The sequence below is a fragment of the Colias croceus genome, chromosome 25, assembly GCF_905220415.1.
Source record: "Colias croceus chromosome 25, ilColCroc2.1".
Taxonomy (NCBI): Eukaryota; Metazoa; Arthropoda; class Insecta; order Lepidoptera; family Pieridae; genus Colias; species Colias croceus.
Window position 1 is genome coordinate 1,356,773 of NC_059561.1, and position 21,183 is coordinate 1,377,955.

At 32.3% G+C, this 21,183-nt stretch overlaps 1 protein-coding gene across 3 annotated transcripts in view; it reads left to right on the forward strand.

Annotated features, from left to right (window-relative positions):
* LOC123703156 overlaps window positions 1-21,183 on the forward strand; it is an 86,074-nt gene that overhangs the window by 62,934 nt on the left and 1,957 nt on the right. For all 3 annotated transcript variants that reach the window (XM_045651067.1, XM_045651065.1, XM_045651066.1), the window contains 2 exons: window positions 1,849-1,889; window positions 16,445-18,325. In XM_045651067.1, coding sequence (XP_045507023.1) covers window positions 16,458-18,317 — 1,860 coding nt within the window. In that variant the 5' untranslated portion in view covers window positions 1,849-1,889; window positions 16,445-16,457 and the 3' untranslated portion in view covers window positions 18,318-18,325. The remainder of the gene's footprint in view (window positions 1-1,848; window positions 1,890-16,444; window positions 18,326-21,183) is intronic.

Sequence of the window (21,183 nt, forward strand, 5' to 3'; positions counted from 1 at the left end):
GAAATATGTCGTCTATATCAAAATGGGATTACATTAATCCATTTAATTAGATACACGTTTAAAAGATTATCTACCTTCTTCCAAATGCAAGAAGTAAATTATGCAATAAATAGTGTATTTAACATTAAGTAATGTTTACGCTTCATCATGATGCATTATTATGTCATCATTATTTCGAATGAGCTCATAACCGAATCAAAACAACTTGTGTCGTTCACCTTGATTAATGTTTTGTTTATTTCATTTGTTATTATTATCCTTACTCAGTTTATAAATACCAGTTTTATGAGAGTATTGAATTAAAGCACGCGTAAATATGTTATTTTTTCTCACGTAAGTATCAATAATGTATTATCATTGCCACTGCAGAAACTCTTTCCTATGATAGCTAGTTGACTCCAACCATATAATATGTAACATTAAAAGTCTTATTTTATACTTTTTATGCCGGATATTTTTTTTTTGAAGTGAAACTTCTTCAGGCGCGTTGAGAATAAAGTTTCAAGTTCACGTCATAGCACTACCGTCCTGTCATGGAGTAAGGCGACGATTTCGGTATTTTTGAATCTTAGTAAAGAAGTTTCACTTCTGACACGTGTGCACAAACGCTCTTTTTTTTGCAAATGGATTTTTATTAGATATGTAATTGATTTTTTTTCCAACCCTACTCCATTACTCGTGCCGTGTGTGACCGACGTAATTTCCGAATGGTCGTGTTATCAATTCGCAAATAATTCACAAAATTATCTTCAATCGGGAGAAAGTCGATCGACCTTTGATCCCGTAATTAGTAAATGATTGGATTTAAATTATTTGTTTTATTAAGGAATTAGTTTTAATTAAACTATAGATTCAACTTTATTTGGTATAGATAAATAGTCTATAAAATAAGGTACTATTTAAGCAGCAACGTGGCTCGGAATAAACACGAATAACAGAATGCTTTACGTAGCGTAATTTTGACGTAAGCACTTTGGTTACTACATATGTTAATTTCAAAATGTCAAAAGAAATGTTTCAACCTCTATTACACCTGCTATTTTAAGGAATAAGTTTTATGTATCAACTAGGTATGTAAAGTTCGATTAAATTTAATTCACCACTAATTGGTAAAGTTCATAAATTAGTAAAGTAAAGTCGATTTCCATTCATAGGTAATATTATCACATATTATGTACAATGCATTTCCAATGCAGATAAAAATATTAAACACCTTCTTCATCTACAATACATTCGTATACTAAAATGATAGACAATCTAGTCTAACCTATGACCCGAACCAGACGTAATAAGGTCAAGCGTGTGCCGGATAAGATTGGTCCAAGCGCTAAATAATGTTCGCTATGTATCATGTACATAATGATGGATATTTTGCTGCATTCTTGGTACAAATAGCTGCAGATTATTTATGTGGTTTAAATTTCTCTTTGCGTGTTTAAAGGCTTCATGTACTTATACTATGACTAGCTGTGCCCTGCGGTTTTACCCGTATTGCTCTGCTCCTATTGGTCTAAGCGTGATGATATATAGCTATATAGCATACCTCGATAAATGGCCTATCTAACACCGAAATAATTTTTCAAATTGGACCAGTAGTTCCTGAGATTAGCGCGTTCAAACAAACAAACAAACTCTTTGGCTTTATAATATTAGTATTGAATATTGATAGATTTATTAGGTAACATTTAATGAGTCTTTTACAATTCTCCCAAAAATAGGTACATGAAAAAAATCGTTTTTGTAATTTTTAAAGTTGTGAAAAACAAAAATAACCCAACATAAAGATGTTTCAATGAAAAATTATTATCATGATTTGTCGATTTAATAATTTACTTGTATTTGTTTCAGATTACGATATCGGATATAAACCTGAGAAGCCTGATTATAAAGTAAGTTAAACATACATTACGTCACGTCGATAACAATAAAAAATAATAAAGGAAAACAAACATAAATTTACTTAAAAAACGCGGGTTCCAGCTATCTAAAATAAATACTATAAACGTAGAAAGGCGTTTGTATATTTGTCTTTCTTTCATATCGCAACCGATGATATGGTTTTTGTGTCTCGAAATAAGGATGCCAGAAATTGATACCTATTACTAATAATTTTCGGAATCGCATTCCCATGAGAATTTCCGCGGGCAAAGTCGCGGGCTCAAGCTAGTTAAAACCTTATCATTTGTAACGGTGTAACCGGTTAAATTATAAGTGTAAATGATCGATGTTCCTTACATCCGGACTTGTTTTAATCTAAGCTAATGTATTAGATTTTATCTTATTAACTAGCTTGCCGCCCTGGCGCCACTTGATTCTGCTTGTTTAATCGTATTACTATTAATGCGTTTAACTGATAAATTGTAGTTATTTGATTGGATTAGATTAATTTAATGTACAACTTACTGCAGGTATATAAGGACATAATTTATTGGATTTATGTATAGTTTATGTAATATAGATTTAAAAGGTATAAAAATATTTAGGTTCGTTACAATAATTACGTACAGTATACACTACACAGGATCTATTTTCCTAAATATTGGTGTGAATATTGTAGAAAATGGTACCTACTAGTTTTGTATCGAATTTTTAATTACAATTAAAAAAATAATTATTTTATAAAACAGAAATTCTAGTCATAAAAACAATAGATACTAGAGAAGCTTAACAAAAAAAATACATAAAACTTATAAGTTCGGAGTCAATGACTCCAAGTACCTACTTATACCTATTCCTATACGATTATGTAATCATCCATCCAATAACCAATATGTAATCACGTTATCATCAATCTAAATTAAAATTGAAATAAATTAAAAATCACTTGAACTAAGCTTTAGTCATGAAGACTAATACACGTAATGGTTACGATGTATAATAATAGGCCAGTAAAAGGGCGTTTTAAAGCAACAATAATTATTATATCAAAAAAACGACGTGTTGCCACACGGGCACTGCCGGCCGCCGGGGACTGCCGCGGTAAAGCATTGTAATTTGCATGCTATGCCTTCAAGCCACACCTCCGCCCGTCGGAGTGGGGAGCGTGAGGTTTTTTCGTTACGGAATTTCTCGATTCGGTCCCCGCGCTCAAGGCCCGCGATAGAAGCAATGCAATAGCTTAATAGTAAAAAAGCTCACATTTTTCAACTATTTGCTTCGTTATTGATGCAGTTAAACAAATTATATGAATGAATCGTAACTTTGAAATTAATACTGTATGTATCTGTAATAAATAGACAACAAACCATAACCATAAGCAATATCGTAACATAGGCTATATTATTTTTAAGCTATTGCATAGCTTCTATCGCGGGCCTTGAGCGCGGGGACCGAATCGAGAAATTCCGTAACGAAAAAACCTCACGCTCCCCACTCCGACGGGCGGAGGTGTGGCTTGAAGGCATAGCATGCAATAGCTTTACCGCGGCAGTCCCCGAGTGCCACACGTCTTTTTTTTTGTTTGTTACGAATTATGTATCTCTAAAACCTAACCATCATTTTGTATACTAGCCTATGTTCCTTGGTTGAGGAGTTTCTTTGATTTTTAACCCAAACAAAGTCAGATCAAACGTTTACTTAATCGCCCGTTTCACAGCCACTATAACGCTACTACACATTAATGCGATCCGTTAAACTCCAGTTCAATTAACGCGGTTTAACCATCTCAATCAATTACGACGCAAGTCACGAGCGTAGTGACGAACATTTCGATTTTTGACATTTTTGGTTTCAGTGCCATCTAGTGACCAAAATTATAAAGTAACGCCTTGAATATGTTTGGTTTTACTTTTATTGATTTTAAGTTATTTTTTATTTATTTATTTTATTTTATTTATGACACTTTACTATGCTAGTTATACAAATAACATAAAACTAAAACTTATAGCTAAACTAGCACGGAGGGCGGCCTTATCACTAAAGAGAAGCTAAAGAGTGATCTCTTTTTATATATGAGTTGTTAGAGTGATCATAATTACATGAAGTATTTGAACTATTTTTTGTTTAATTAGCAAAAGGTAGAAATTTCACATTAATGTGTATTTTGAAATCTGTAATATAACATTTTTATGCTGGCATATGTAAGAAAATATCAACGGAAGGCTAGTATAATTATAATTGTATTAATTCGTTTTATATTAGGCGCCAGCAATAATTTAAATTTGCATAAATCAAACATTGGCATGTCTGATGTTATGAACATTTCCGTTCCTTATCTACATCTAGACAAACAAACATATAGATTGATGATGATGTCTAGACTAATAATAGACCTACTTCTGGTTATAGCTGTTTTCGCGTAATTGAGTAACATACATACAAAACTAGACGCAATTAGCACTAGCATTTACTGTTCTAGACATAATATATATGGTAAGTTTTACCCGACTTTGTCAAAAAGCGAGTGTATGTAAAAAGTATTTTTCAAGCAAAACTCCATCCAAGTAAGATGGTGGAATAATCTTTGTAAGTTTCATATTTATGAATGTGATTTATAAACCTTTTTACATAACATCAAAAAACAATAAAAACAAATCTCAAAGCCGAATAACCTTCCATCATTTTCAAATCATAAAATCAATTAATAAAGTATTTACAATCATTAATAACAGTTCGTCAATTTACAATTATGGCCGTAAATAACGGAACACGCCATTAAAATGCAAGTTTGTCTCAATCTCAGTAGGTCCTGGCAGGACGTTCACCCATGAGAAAGATTTACAGTTCGAACTAACTTATTGGGACACCTTTTGTTACTTAAATGTATAAAAAAGAAGCTTTATTCACACGTGATAAAAAGAAAAAGTATCGAAGTTAATCTGACACATTTATTGCATACAGAATTGTTTGATATTGAATTGGAAGAGATATTAATAAGTTTGTATTAAATATAAAAGTTTACACTTCAAGTATGGCAGAAGCAAATTTTGTTTATTTTCTAAATTCTGGTATTCCCAGAAGAAAGTCCTAAGGTCCAATTTACAAGTAAAGAAAAGTTTCTTTATTTCTGCAATATAATCATTTATTTCCACTTAATAATTTATTGTTTATGTAATGTTATTTTTTAATAACAAAAATACTTCAATCACATTATCATAGTTTTGGATAAGACAGCATTTTTAGGGAACTGATTGCCGATTGGCGTATTATTATTAGCTCTATGGCGTTGGACTGAACGAGAATGTATGATATACTTCTAAGGATATAATTTACATATTATGATATTTAGGTTCAAAAACATAATCTTTTACGATTCATTAATGTCTTCTATTCATTGTTCGTTATTATGATTAGTTATAGTCTAATGATGTGTTTTTACCTTATTTATTAATATTAAAGTGTTGCTGATTTAAAAAGTTCTAATAAATATTGAATGATTTTTCAATTAATTATACTGGAATTTTACTTTAATACTTGATTGTATGTAATTTAATTTTACGCATATTTGCATGCTTTATAATTATACTAAACAAAACATGATGGCCAATTACATTTTTTGACATCTCATGTCTACTCTGTCTCATGACCTACCATGTTTTTAGCAAATATATAGGTATTTTTTTATTCTTTCTATTAATATGCACGCAACTGTACGCAACAACCCCATCAAGTTTATATAACGGTTTTAACAACTAAATATAACGTAATTTCATATAGTTTTAGCACTTCAATTAGGCTTACACGTTATAACACTTGTTTTATGTGCTAACCGTTGCTAAGCAACCGCAAAGTGTTAGATAAAACGGTGATTTCACGGTGATTTTGTTAGTCTGGTATATATTTCTTGATTATGGTAGAAAGCGAGGAATATGTAACGTTTGGCTGTAATTAATGCCTTTTAGCACTTATTAACATAAGTTAGTTAAAAATATTACGTGAAATTCATAAAAGAAAGGGGTATTGCCTACGAAATATTAAAAGATTAATTTAAATTTTAAATCTGTAAATAAGAAATAAATCACAATTTCTCTGCTTTTATTTTAAATTTATATATGACTTTAACAATAATATAAGATACCATTAATAGGTTTTAAGAAACTGTAAAATAGGAAAGTATAGGGTTGTCACCAATTTTAATATATTTTATAAAAATTGGTGACAACCCTATAATTTATAATTAATCAGATGACAACCCTATTTCCAATACCTGACTGCATAATATCATTAACCATAGCGACATCCGTTTATACAAAAAATAATTTAAAAGTCAATCATTTGACCTTTCTTTATCAAATATCTATATCTATTAATTGGAAATGTTAGGTCAAGGTAAATAAACTTGAATATTTTTCTTATTTCTATGCATAAACTTCCGTGCTTATCAAAGATTATATTAGGATTTTATAAGATAATTGATTTTAGAAGGTGCAATATGATTATGAGCTAGATTGCCTAGCTGTTTCATTAAATGGCTGTTCGCGCCTTTGGGCAATTCATTGAAACATTAGGTAAAAACTAAAGTTAGCCGGTATGTTCGGGTTAAACTCAAACTGTACGGATTTACAACAAATTTTATATCAACACTAGCTTACCGCCCGCGGCTTCGCCCGCTTTCCCTAAAACGATTTGAGATTTAAACTATCCTATCTCTCAAGTTGGTGTGCAAATTTTATTATAATCGGTTAAGTGGTTAAGGAGTCCATTGAGGACAAACATTGTGACACGAGATTTATATATATTAAGATAAATATCCTATTAATATTATAAATGCGAAAGTTCGATGGATTAATGTATGGATGAATGTTACTCTCTCACGCAAATATTACTGAACCGATTACAACGAAATTTGGTGTGTTAGCTACACTGAAGCTGACGCTGAAGACCTGGAATAAGACTTAGGCTTATCCCGGAAATCCTACAGGAACGGGAACTATGCGGGCATTTCTTTAAAAACGCAGGCAAAGCCGCGGCGCACAGCTAGTCTATACATAAGCCAGGCACCAACCAGTCTCGTTAGCCATCTACGCGTTCAGAATGTAAATGGATGTCACAGGTTTAGAAACATAACGGTATCAACGGTACTTCCCTTCCTGTATGGAAATAGCGTAAAAAACCGGTCAAATATGTCGATACGAGGTGGTCAATACTGTCTGTTTACTGTCCTTTTGGTTCTATGGAGAATGTGTATGGAAAATTTTTAAGAGATAAAGAAGTTTCACTTCAATGAAGATATCCTTCCTTCGTTTATACACCATACTTTCTTCTTAAAACTTTTTTTCAATAAATATAAAAATACATAAAGCCTAAATGCATAAGTACTTATTTAAATCACACTTGACAAACTCTTTTAAATTTTATTTGTCAATTAACAAAACAATTAGCGGTTATGAATTTGAGTTTTAACGGTTTGTGTTTTTCTTAAACAATATTTAGTGACTAATATTTCCCAAAGCGTATATTATCTGTGCTAAAGATATTGAGAAAATATGTCACAAATAGAAATTGCACTATGTACCTACATACAAGATATTTCCTAGTTTAGGAGTCAGACTTTACTATGTACCTACTGTAAAACGAAAAAAAGCTTACTTAATTAAATATTTATTTATAAAATAGATGATATGTGACTAAGGGCTGATTTTTCAATGCTTGGTTAAAACTTATCCGTCCAATAAAGTATTACACGATAATATTAAAATGTCACCTAAACTGTCAAATACGGGCAATTAGAATACGTTTATACAAGAAGCTTATATCCTCTAATACACTGGAGATTGCACTATGACCATTAACTTGAAACAAGAAACTATGACATTCAATGACGTCAGTCATGTTATTTGTCTCTTTCTGTCGAGTGACCACGCTGGTTTGTAAATTCAGGATTTTTCAAAATAGAAAAAATTAAAAATCATGGTCTATAAATAATAACGACATATATTTTTAACAGTATTTATATTATAATATAATGGTCATACTTTATAGGTAGGTACATACAATTTTAATTGGTATAGAATGATAGTTATAAATAACTTTTGGCTACAAAGCTTGGATATGAACCGATATATAGCATTAACATCCTTTGTAAATAGAGGAAAGTTGTGTTTTGCATCAGATGCTGTTTACCAAATTGTTAGCTACTCAGATCTTCTTTTTAAACGCGTTGCTTCGACGGGTCAATTTCAAGCCAGAATCATCAAAGAAAAACTGTTTATAGCAGCCTTGCACAAATTTCAGCTAACTTTACAAAGTTTATTTTTCAAAAGGTATTTTTTTCTGGGTCGTAATCCTCAGTAACCTTGATGGGCACATATATTTCTTTTTATTTTACTTTTTGGAAAGCTGAAATACGTAAAACAAAAAAATATGAGGTAAGTTAAAAAAGTATAAATTTCAATGTAAAAACGAACAATCTTATTTGTGAGTGCAATACCGATGTCATGTGTTGTTTCATTACTAGTAACAATCTTTTAAATTTTCATCATAATATTGTTATTACAATATATTCTCTTCGCTATCCATAAAAACTCGTCATCATGGTTACCTTACTTGTTAAATCTGTTTATTGAAAACTTGTTGAAAAATGATAAAGTATTAGGGAAATAACAAATTTAACATGACTGCTTACTAAAATGATGCTAAATTAGACAATTTTTGCCATTGAAATGATTCTAAACAGGTAAATGCAGGAGTATTGAGGAATATTGTAAATAACGTAAATATACACTTGCCTGTGAAATTCTATGCCAGAATTTTGTGACTTCTGCAATTTTGCACAATACAATGCATTCTTTATATTCGGAAAATATTCATTAAATAAGCAACAATATTAACTTAAATATTCGAAGCGACGCAATTTTTTTGACACACATGCCATATTGACAAAGTGAGAGTTGCTACAATTTTATTATGGTGACTGCCCATAATCAGGGAGTATCGCTTTTTAATAATTGGTTCAGATACTTAGTTTATTTAGCATAAATCACTTTTTTGATACTTAGTTTATTTAGCATAAATCACGTTGTTTATCTAGCATAAATCCCTTCTTGTTCTTGGTATATATCAATGATCTTCCCTATTATTTGCAGGATAGGTGTGAAATAGTTCTGTTTGCAGATGATACCTCATTAATTTTTAATGTGGATAGGCATGACCCAAATGTTGACGAAGTGAACAGTGCTCTTTTACACATATCTGAATGGTTTACTGCCAATAATTTATTATTAAATGCCAAAAAAACCACTTGTGTTGAATTTTTACTTCCTAATGTAAAAAAGTTGAACAGAGATATTACCTTGAACGGGGAGGTATTGCATCCTACTGAGTCTACTGTATTTCTAGGGTTAACATTGGATGAGAAACTACAGTGGGGAGCCCATGTCAACACCGCTGCAGGTAAGCTCAGTTCAGCTGCATATGCAGTCCGAAAAATAAGGCATCTCACCGATGAAGATACGGCTAGATTGGTTTATTTCAGCTACTTTCATAGCATTATGTCCTATGGAATTCTACTGTGGGGCAAGGCTGCAGATATAGAAACTATATTTATCTTACAGAAAAGAGCCATTCGCTCTATATATAATTTACGTGCTCGGGACTCACTAAGAGATCATTTTAAGAATACTGGTATCCTTACTGTACCATCACAGTATATATTTAATAATATTTTGCATGTTCACAAAAACGCCGACTTACACACAAGAGTAGGAGATAGACACGATTATGGCACAAGGAACAGGAATAGAATTGAAATGCCATTTTTCCGATTAGCTAAAGTTAAAAATTCATTTATGGGTCAAGGTATACGCTTATACAATAGAATTCCTCTCAATATTAAAGAGTTTAGTAGTTCTAAATTTAAAACTTATATAAAAAATGTACTAGTTCAGAGAGCGTACTACAGTATTCAGGAATATAATATGGACGATAAAGACCCATGGAGGGTTGTCGCGTAAAAACCACAGGACAGTTCTTTGGCATATTATGATATATTATGTATAAGTTAGATATAAGTTACATATTATGTAATATTGACATGATTTTAAAAGAGCAACTATGGAGTTTCTTGCCGATTCTTCTCCATAGATACTGCTTTCCGAATCGGTGGTAAATGTTAAAATAATTATGTAATGACGATTCGAAAGTGCTACTAAATAGTAGTCTAATTGAATAAATGAATGTTTGAGTTTGAGTTTGAGTTTGAAATAATAATTGTCTCATCCAACAATGCTTCTGAATGACGTTGTTGGCAATTTATCAACAAACTCATGTACAAAAACTAACCTTTTGCACAGAATATTACAGCATACATAGTAGCCTTGGGAAAACTTCGTATTAACAGTGGCAATACCAAGTTAGGTGTGAAAGTGATAAAAAACATAAACTGGGCAATATTTTCTTGTTACACGTCAATGTTCATACCGAAATCTCCAGTGTATTAGATATAAGCTTCTTGCGTTTATAAAATGGTAGTTTTATACATTATTCGACGAATAAGTTTTAACCAAGGATTGAAAAATCAGCCCGTAAAGATATAAAAAGTTTGGAAAATCCAAAAGTGCACGCCTCATAATCTCATCCTTTACAATAAAATTGATTATTTATAAAGGTGTATATAATATAAGTATGTAGATACACTTGTTCTCATGTGCCAATGCTCTTGTACTGTCTCAAAACAGTTGGAAAAGTAAAGAAAGCGGTACCGTAATAATTGAGCTATTTTTCTTGTGGCCCCACCTAGATGTGAAACTGCGCAGGTTTAAGGGACTGACTACCAACTTATTTTTTTAAACCTGGTGAATTTTGAGTACACTATAAATATAAAAAAAAGTCGATATTTTTTTTGTTTATTTAATAACAATTAAACCACATCGAATCAGACCCTGAAAAATGAAAGGGTTCTATTCCTGAATCCTGAGCATACTCAAGCGTAAGAGAAAAAAAAAGACTCGATTAGTAAAGTATTTCGGTCGCTATCGTGTTAACAAGAAAATCCTCCGCACATACAGACACACGGACGTCCAAGACAGAACTTTTTTAAACTGTTTTTTAACTAGTTTAAATAACAAAAATGACATCAAAAATATCATGAATGTTAAAAATAGTGTTTTTTCTTAATATGTGTGTGTATGTATTATCTTACAAGTGCAATGTATGATACATAAAGACATTTTAAGTTTGAAAAATCAGATGTTTTGCACGAAGTGACAGTAGTACCCACGGAACAGATAATGGTAGTACCCACCTCAACGCTTCGCTTATGAGGCGTGCAATAGGTTCTAAACCTATTTATATCTTTCCTATTAACTTCTATACATCATGATCATGCATGTTTCTCAAGCTAGCAAAATCATGGGAAAATCCTTAACTTTTTATGAGTCGATTTTTTAATAAAACTAGTAGCTTTTTTGGCCCTGCATCGCTTATGTGTTGATTTTTTATACAAATTTCGAACCAAGTTAATTAAAAATCTATTCAAGCGAAGCCGGGGCAACCAACTAGTTTGTAATAAAATGTACTAATTGGGCTATCATTACATCAACTGTCACGAAGTGTTCTCGCCTTTCAGCGGCTGATCAATTTATTTCAAGAAATTCTATTCGATTTAGGTGACGTTTACGCACTATACACAACAGTGAAATTAATGTATTTTTTATTCGTGATATAAGATTATTATTTCATTATTTCCGATATAATATAGATTCATTCACGCATACTTGCAAAACCACTTATATCAATTACAATTATTTTAAAAGAACTATTTTTGTATGCATTTTATAAATTATGATTTAACTTTCTTCACATAACGTTCTATTGCGATAGCGTGTATATCGGTTAGTCTTCTAAAAAAACAAGAAGACAATTTACAAAAATGCATTACATATTATTTTCAGCTACAGCTACAGTATAAATCCTCTTATTCGTAACTTAAGTAACGAATTACAGAAACAAACAAACCACACTTCGTGAAAATAAACGTATTAAATAAGTATTATATATATAAACATTACTCTCTTAAACGGCAGTCGGTTAAAACGCAACTCATCTTAGTAATTTTGTTTTAAAGAACATCACGATTTGCTTGTCCAATTATCACACGAACACAATTCTTTAATTGGACGACATTTTTTACGATTTGGTCCATTTTATTTATCGTCTCAAATGTAACTTTTTATTCTGCCTTTTCATCATTGTTTATTTTATAAATGTTTTATTTATTTATAAAGGTATTTTTAATTGTGTGGCTGCTATTTTTAAAACATTTACTATAAGAATGAATACGATTATATATTTTCTATATACATACTAACAGTTCTTTATGAATAAATATTATTATTTTCTACAGTGACCTAGGATAGTTTAGGACATTACCTACCGGCTACCATGCTCTGGCCAAATATGGTAAATTGAACTACACAATATTATGATTGGAATTATGACAATATGCAGATAATTACACAAATCTTTAATAATGAAATTAACACGAGTGTTATTTTAAATTAGCCTGCATATTGCGTAGTTCAAGTAATAAATAACTGTAATAAATATCGTATCGTAAAGAAATTGGCAAAATCCACAAAAGGCTTATAACTTAAGGAGGCTCTATCTTGATAAAATTCACTACTAATAAAGACGATAACATTAAGCAAAATAGATACTTAGATATAAACATTGTTTTGTAAGCATATTAAAAATACTTCCCATAATCAGATCTGTAATATACCTTGTCCTAACAAGGCGAGACAGAACCGACATCAATAACAAGAACATGGGAAATGCGACTCCATCAGGGAGACGGTGGAGGCCAGAAAACGAGCTATTTAAATGATAAATTATTTAATAGTCATAGAAAATGGGTAATGTAATTTTATTTATGTAAAGTCCTGTTTAAATTCTCGTAGTCAGAAAGATTGCATATTGTTACTCCTTCACTCAAATACGGCATCATGAAATTTTGCACACACATATAGAGATAGTTTTTATCCCGGAAAATCTTCAGGAACGGGAACTATGCGGGTTTTTTGGAACACGGGCGGAAAGCTAATAATAAATAGAGTTTAACAAACACGCATAGACACATGATCTTATTGTATTGTCACCAATCCTTGAAAAGTGTACAATGTTTAAATTGAATCTGACAGTTTAAAGTTGGACAAAATCGAGTGTAAAGGAGGAGTCACAAACATACACTCGAAGCTAATAAAAACGTATTAAAAATACATAATAAAACTGTCCCAACATAAAGAAATAAACATATTTTACCAAATCACTGGGATTCAAAACTGGTTTCTTTATCAAATGCAAGTGATATTACTAATGATGTAAAAGAAAAAGTCTACAAATCTTAATTTGGTTCCTTTCAAAACACTTAAATTAGCGCAAGAATTTTAATGGCTAAAATAAATTAAAACTTAAATTAATGGATAGCATATATTTAACGAACGCTGTCTTAAAATAACTCTGTCATTAATATATAGGTTACATAAATCTTGGCATGTCCATAACTTTTTAACCAACATCAAAAAAGAGGAATCTTTCTTTTTTCACACTGCTCTGGATTATAAGTTTGTTTTACTAGTTTTGGTTCCATATATGTACTTTTGTTAAGTTTCGCGAAAAATCGCGTGTTTGAACCAACTTTAAATTTGACTAGCTGCGCTTCGCGGTTTCACCCGCGTGGCTCCACTCATGTTGGTCTTAGCGTAATGATATAATATAGCCTTTCCCGATAAATGGGCTATCTAACACCGAAATAATTTTTCAAATCGGACCAGTAGTTCCTGCGATTTCAAACAAACAAACAAACAAACTCTTCAAGCTTTATAATATTATTAAGTATATAGATTAGGTATCTTTTTTCTATTCCCGCTTACGCAAGAGCCCTACCAGACGAGCCTTATTTGTCTAACTGAGTTCCAGTACAGTTATCTACAATATTATACCCCGAGGTACAAAACTAATCGTGCCATCGAGTCGTGATCGAGTCGAAAAATTATATTTTTTTATCGATTCTCCTATTGTGTCGATATCGCTGAATCAAATGGACAGGCGTTTGTTTTGTCAATAACGGATGACTGGACAGTGTTTGTGGACTAGCTTGTGTGAACGGATTCACTTGTGCAGAGTTTATAACCGTTACATGCGATCAATTGTTTTTTGATTAATAAGCCGTATCATCTGCTTTTGATTGAAAGAACAAAATAGATATGTCTAATCTCATATCGTTTATACAATTTGTAGAATGTAGGAATAATTGGTCCGTAGAATTGATATTGTGATTATTGCAATTTAAAGATTTAAAGCTGGACAATTCATTGAATAATGACTTCATAAACATGATTAATTTTGTTATAGTATAAGAATTTAAAAATAACTAAGCAGCGACTTAAATAATGTATTGCCGTGGTGTTGAATCGTTGTTGGGCAGTGGTGACTTTGGACGTACGAAGAGTCACTCTGTAATAATTTAGCTTTCTGCTCGTAAAAATCAACTATGTTCAGTAGTTTTTAGGATTGAATTCAAACAAACATTCATAATATCTTCCTTCCCTCGTCACGCTCCATGACTAGTATACCACTCAGGGATCACAAACAAATTAAATGGCGAAAGATACCTAATTTCATTCGGTGCAGTAGTTCCCGTGATAAGCGCGTTCAAACAAACTCCTATAATACCAGTATAGATAACATTGCTTATGGCACATGACCCCCCACAGAAGGCAAAGCTTAATTAAACGGTTATATAACGTATGAAGTTCAACGTACAGAAACAATGGCTTATGCCGAATAACATTACGTTCCGCATTACGTAACACTGGTGGCACACTGGGATCAAGGGCTTAGAAAAATATATTTATGAATGAATGAATATTTTATTCATATGTTAACTGACAGTTTTGATATTAATAAATACTTTATTCATATGTTGTCTGAGTTTTGTTGTGCGATAAATAGACAAAAATGTTGGATGATACGTGTTATATTGATATAATTTTTTAATAATAATAATGTCATGGACTTAAAACAGTTTTAATAAAAATCTAATTCTTTAAACTAAAATTTGTAAATAGGGAAAAGTTAATAAATAAAACTCCGATCTAGTTATAAATATGTATTTCTCAAACTTAGGAAAATTATAACTACTACTAGGTATATTTAGTAGCAGAGTGTTGGTTAATATTCCACTACTGCTTCTTCTTTTTAGGATGGTATTAATAAATGATCTAATTCTTATGAATATTTACACTCCAACTTCCGACCGGAGTAAATGCAGCCTGTAAAAAAAGATACTTTAATATGTGCAGGATTTCTTACTCCAGAGATAATCTATTAACTTGTTTCTTAAATTAGTTAAATTAAGCCCACTGTACCACCAGCATACGCACAACTTTTTAGAAGTGAATCATTGCATTTTACGTAACTGTACTTTATCAGAGCAATGGATAAAAACATTGCGGTCCGTCCACACTTATTGGTTCACGCGGTTTTACGTGCATTCCCTAACTGTTATGAAATTGATGTAACTGTTTTGTGTTTGGATTACTGTTGTATTATATTACGTGTAAATAAATCATTTGGCTGGAATGGTAGATTGATTTTTCTAATGAGTAATTTTTTATAATAAAACCTACATAATTTAAGATTATAAAATGAGGTCTGTGTAGCATGAAAATATCAATAGTTTATGTTTTGTTGTATCAACTAATTTATTACATCTCATATATTCATCATATTAACAATCTGAAACGGTATCATTGCAACACGACGCATATAGTATCTGTGTGAAATTAAAACACAAAAATCTATAGACTTACACTGTATAGACATATTTCTATTTAATTTTAGACGGTAGTAACATAAATCATAATAATATAGTTATATAGTATCATTGATAAAAATTGGCCTAATTTCGCAAATCCTTTACTTTACTAGATACCATCTCTCTTTATTTCTAACATTCATCTCTCAGAAAACTTAATCTAATAAGTTTCAAGTCTTGAATATTTTTCCTCTTTCAATTTGTATCTATCAACGGCCATGACTTTAAGTCCACTCAGCTCTATGATGCATAGACCATAAAAGATATTGTCTCGAGTGTTATCTCTGGTCTAAATCTCTGAACACTTTGGCGAAGCACTGACCTTCGTGAAATAAAGAACCTGCTCTTTCTTTTGAGACTCTCGAACGGTATCTTTTATCTTATATTGTCTATGTAAGTTGTTAGTTAATTTAAGAGTCGTTGAATTCTTTTACTTTGTGATTTGTAACTCTACCATACTTTGTATTGGCCGTACGCCATAATAACTATGCTTACGTTTACATATTTTATAGTTTCGGTGACGTTATTAATGAAACATCATTATGATTTATATTTATAATTTATGCGTTCATACGCATTGCAGTTTGGTTGAGAATTCAATTAAAAATTATTTCGTACTTTCTCATTTCCAACAGATTAAGTTATAAATATATCAAATCAATTTACTGACTATTCCTTTCTCCATTCCAGATGTGACATAACAATGGCAGCCACTGACGGGCAAGTCGTAGTTGCAGCATCGCGCTGGTCTGAGGAAGGCCTCTACCTCCGGGAGTTCGTCGTCAAGAACCGCCTCCCAAATGTCGCCAAGATCATCAAAGGACAGTACGGAGGGCTCGGTGTACCCACACTGCCCAGCCCCGGCCTTCAGAGCACAGCCCTCGTCGTCTCCGCGGGAAAAAGAAAGAAGATCATCGCTCAAGCCATTAAATTGAAAGAAGGCAGACGCATGGTCAGTATTGGACCGAGAATCGCTATCCCCGACACGTATAAAGGATATTTCGAACTACTCAGTGAAGAAGGCAGGGCTGTGAGGTGTATAGAGTCAGTATCAGAACTAGCTAGACGAAAACTAGACGACGGCTGCTTAGTAAGAGAACCAGTGAGAGTTATATGCGCTAAAACAGATTTAGATGGAAACATAACAGCTGATGGCGCGAGGAATCTGCCAGCTGGTGAAGTATTAATGCCCAGAGGAGAAGTTTTTTTAGGAAAGAGTAAATATTTGAAATGTACTGACTCGAAAGGTGATACGGTATTATTAAGTTTGGATCAGCGGGGAAAGTTCTCGGCCATTGCGAAAGAAGAAAACATAAGTGGCGTTCACACAGCTAAAACTTTATTGACTAAAAGATTGCCAATAACAGTGAGATTAGTTCACGGAACGCCACCAAGAGGCTTGAAAAGTGCCAGTCATTTCGTACCAGAGATACGCCTCTTATCCATATTCGAAGAAGACCACGTCTTCGCATTGCCTTTGCAAAAAGAAGGCAACTCGCTCATTGCTTTACCTCTAGCGGCACCTTTGAAAATGCTTAGGTGCAAAAACGAGGAGCAAATTAAGAATTTCATGGAATTTTCGAGGCTGGTGGAAAAGTGCAATCGGTTGTTAATAGATGTAGTTGATAGAATCCACGTGCTAGACGGAAAACTCGGTGATCCTAAGAGGCTCTTGAACGCGCCCCTTCACGCACCACCGTTAATCAAAACTGGCTATTTCTTACGACGAAGCGCTTCCTCCGATTCAGCTAATCACCACAAGCACATGAACAAACACAACCATATTTACAGCAGCCATAGAGACGAGAATAGCATCCCCGATGAGTACGATGAAATAGATCAAATCTACGATTACGTACGGGGTTTTGCCCCGCTGCCGAAGACTATAAAAGCGTCGTATTGCAATGATATATCTCGTCACGAATCTGCACCGTCATCACCCGCTCCGACACCTATACACATGCCTCTAATAACCGAAATAAAACCAGAACCGCCGCCCATAGAGACAATACCAACAAAGAAACCGCTGAACCAAAAAGCAGAGAAGCGATCTCGTAAAACTGCCATAACGCCCACGCCGATAAAGGAGAAAGTATTAGCGCCAGTACCGAATCTACCTAAGCTGTACATTAAGAACAACGTGAGCAACACGAAGAGTAGAATGTTGTTCACACAGAAGAGTCATTCGCCGACGAAAGAGACCCCTAGTCCAGTAACTAGTCCAATAAGACCGTTGACGAAAGGTGATTCCCCGATATTTAATATACGTTACAAAAGTCTGTCGAACATACACCAAGCTATGGAATTAGATGGTACTTTGGACTCGAGTCACTCCGGCGGCAGAACGTCTGGTGATTCTGGCAACGGGCCAAAATTGCCAGAAAAACGTTCGCGCAAACTGAGCAGGCCAAAGTCGTTGACGAATCTAGTGTGGGAGCTGAAAGGCTGTCCCGTTGAAACGAATGAGAAACCAAAATGTAGAATTAAAAACGAGGGTTACAAGAAACTTGGGAACAAGTTGTCTCTGGGAGCGCAGAAGAGAGTTCCCACGCTGTATCTTTAGTTATTCTGGTAAGTTCTATCATTTTCTAACTATCATTTTAAATTCATAGACATATCTATAAGTATAACCTAGTAGTTTCATCGGCTAAGAACGTAATGTAAATCAATTAAATGTAATAAAACAGTCATTTATAACATAATAATATAATGAAAATTAATGTAGAATTTACATGTAATTGACATTAATTTATGTTAATAAACAATTTGATGAGGATAATATTATAATTAATCTAAAATACATTTAGCCAGAACCGTTTTGTGAAATATTACCGACAACTGAATATGTAGTATCATTTAGTAACAACTAACAAACAAAAAAACATTAATGAAATTCACGCGCTTCATAATTGAATTAATATTCACTATTATAAAAAACACGCGAAAACTTGTATCCTATTTCTACATCAAAAATATTACCACTCCATAAAGATATACTTGTATCTACAATTTATAAAGTTTAAATTAAAAAAAGAAAACAATTCCATAGTCAATTAATTAAAAAAAAACATACGCAAAACTTCCATAGCCTCAAAAACTGTCAACTGAAAAAAAAAGAACGCGTCAAATCTCCCGCGCTTTTTATAACCTCAAAATGCCCAAACGTATCAATCAGTATCAATTAATAGAATTTCACGCATTTCCTTTCGGCCTTGTCAAAGCTATATTTAATCGTTAGTAACATTTAGCTATTTAGTTGCATACATGGCATATCACGACCGTTGCAAAACGTAGGATGAACCTTTTCGATTCGTCGAATTATTACAAAGTTATCTTAGTTTGTTTGAAATAGTGATAGGTATAGAATTGAAGTAAATAGCAATACTTACCTTACAGAAATAATAATCTAATGGGTACGAGTATCGAATGATATTGGATATATATACAGACAACCATTAAAATAAGAGAAAAAATCACTGGTTTAAAAACTTTACAGTAAAAGATACAGTATCCAAAAATATACCTATTTCGAGCAGTTAAGTTAAATTATAATAATATAATTAATTATACTTAAAAAAATAAAGACAGAAATCGATACAAAGTCAAAGATCCATTTTTCCAATTGTAATTCCCTTCTAAGAATAAACTCAACACAAAGTAATTCCTTAAAAACAAACAAAACACATAATTATTATTTTATTAACTTGAGTGATAAATTACTTTTTAATCTAAATAACAGTTTTATACTTGTCCCTAGGGTACCTATATCATAGTAACGCGAAACAATAATTTATCGTAGAATGGATATGGCATCCTATCATAAAGTTACTGATACATTAATATCACGAACCTTCAAATCAAATCAAATTTATATGAAAACAATGTTAATTAATATTGTGGCTTGTTTTATTTAAATAAACGAATACTTTTTCCATTTAACATACTTTCTTGAATATTATTGTTTGTTGTTTTGCAATCACATTAACACACATTAATTATTATCAACACGGTAGTTCGTTCGTGATTGTACCTAATACGCGGGAAAATGTTTTCGCCCGCCATTTTTTTTTACATAACCTGTCCAATATTATTACACTTAAAAAACAATGCTATTTTAATATTATTATTTATTACTAATCCCATATTCTGCAGTTAATCTGATTATCTCTTCCCCACTTCATGTTTTCATACCTACGTCATCGACGAACAAAAATAAACCACCCCTTTCCACAGTCGGTCAACCAAGCCTTCTTCAAATATTGACAAAAATGCGCAATTCCAAGTAATTTACATCACCATCCATTAAGGGACTAATAATTGTCAGAGGTGCGGCTACATGCGAACCACGCCTAAGATTTTTTGTGCTTTCCGTGTAACATCACGCTATTGTAATTTATGGAGGAGCTTATGATGGAAAAATACATTTACTAAGTACCTATGCATATGCTAATAACATTGTATAAAGTCAAATATCTATCTAGTAGAATTTCATTATTGACTGGCTATGACGCGCGGTTTCACCCCGTAAATTACAGTCCGTAAATACTAGAATTAAAAAATGTGTGCGTGTACTAGTGTGCACTGTACATTATTGCAAACCCAGTGGTAAATATTTATATTTATTCAGATTCATATGCGCTTTTAAAAGAAGTCTAGGTAAATTGGAAACGTATTGCTTGAAATAAATATTTGAGATTTTTGGTGCACTTTGCACTAAAAATAACGATGTTTTTCATTCATTTCTAACTTAGGTATTCATAACGGTATCAATTATATCTATAAACTTATTACATAAAATACCACCTCCAACTTCCTTCAAGCTACTTTATAAGCCATCACATAAATTGTAATCCTATACGTCGAGAACATGTTTCATATCATAAAAATCATATTGCATGTAACGCTTTAATAGTTACAACCACCCAACAAAAAGTTTCAATATTTTTTTTTATCTATCAAGCCAGCAAACTTGTGTCATCACCATTGCGTAATATACATTGCTTGCTGCGAACCATGATACCTTTTAAACGTAGTAAGAAAAGCAGCAATGGAGTTATGGAACTGTATTTCGTTCTTTTTATAAATGTGGCAGCACAACGTCTATAAATAAGGTTTGAATCGCGTATCGGGTATACTGTATAATAGGGCATACACCTTTGTTTTTATTACTTATAGTCATGGGTTACCGTTTAACGGAATACAGATTAAAAATATTTTATGGCGCTAAAAATAGTTATTTTTTTTCCGCACCACGAAAGAGGTTTTATATCTTTTTGCAAAGGTTAGGATAACCATAAATAACTTTATAGTGAATTACAAGTTACCATAGATTATCTATACCTTGAAATTGCATGTTCAAAAAACAAACACGTGTACAGAATAAAAAATTAATTAATACATCCACTTGCATGTACTAAGAAATGAATGAA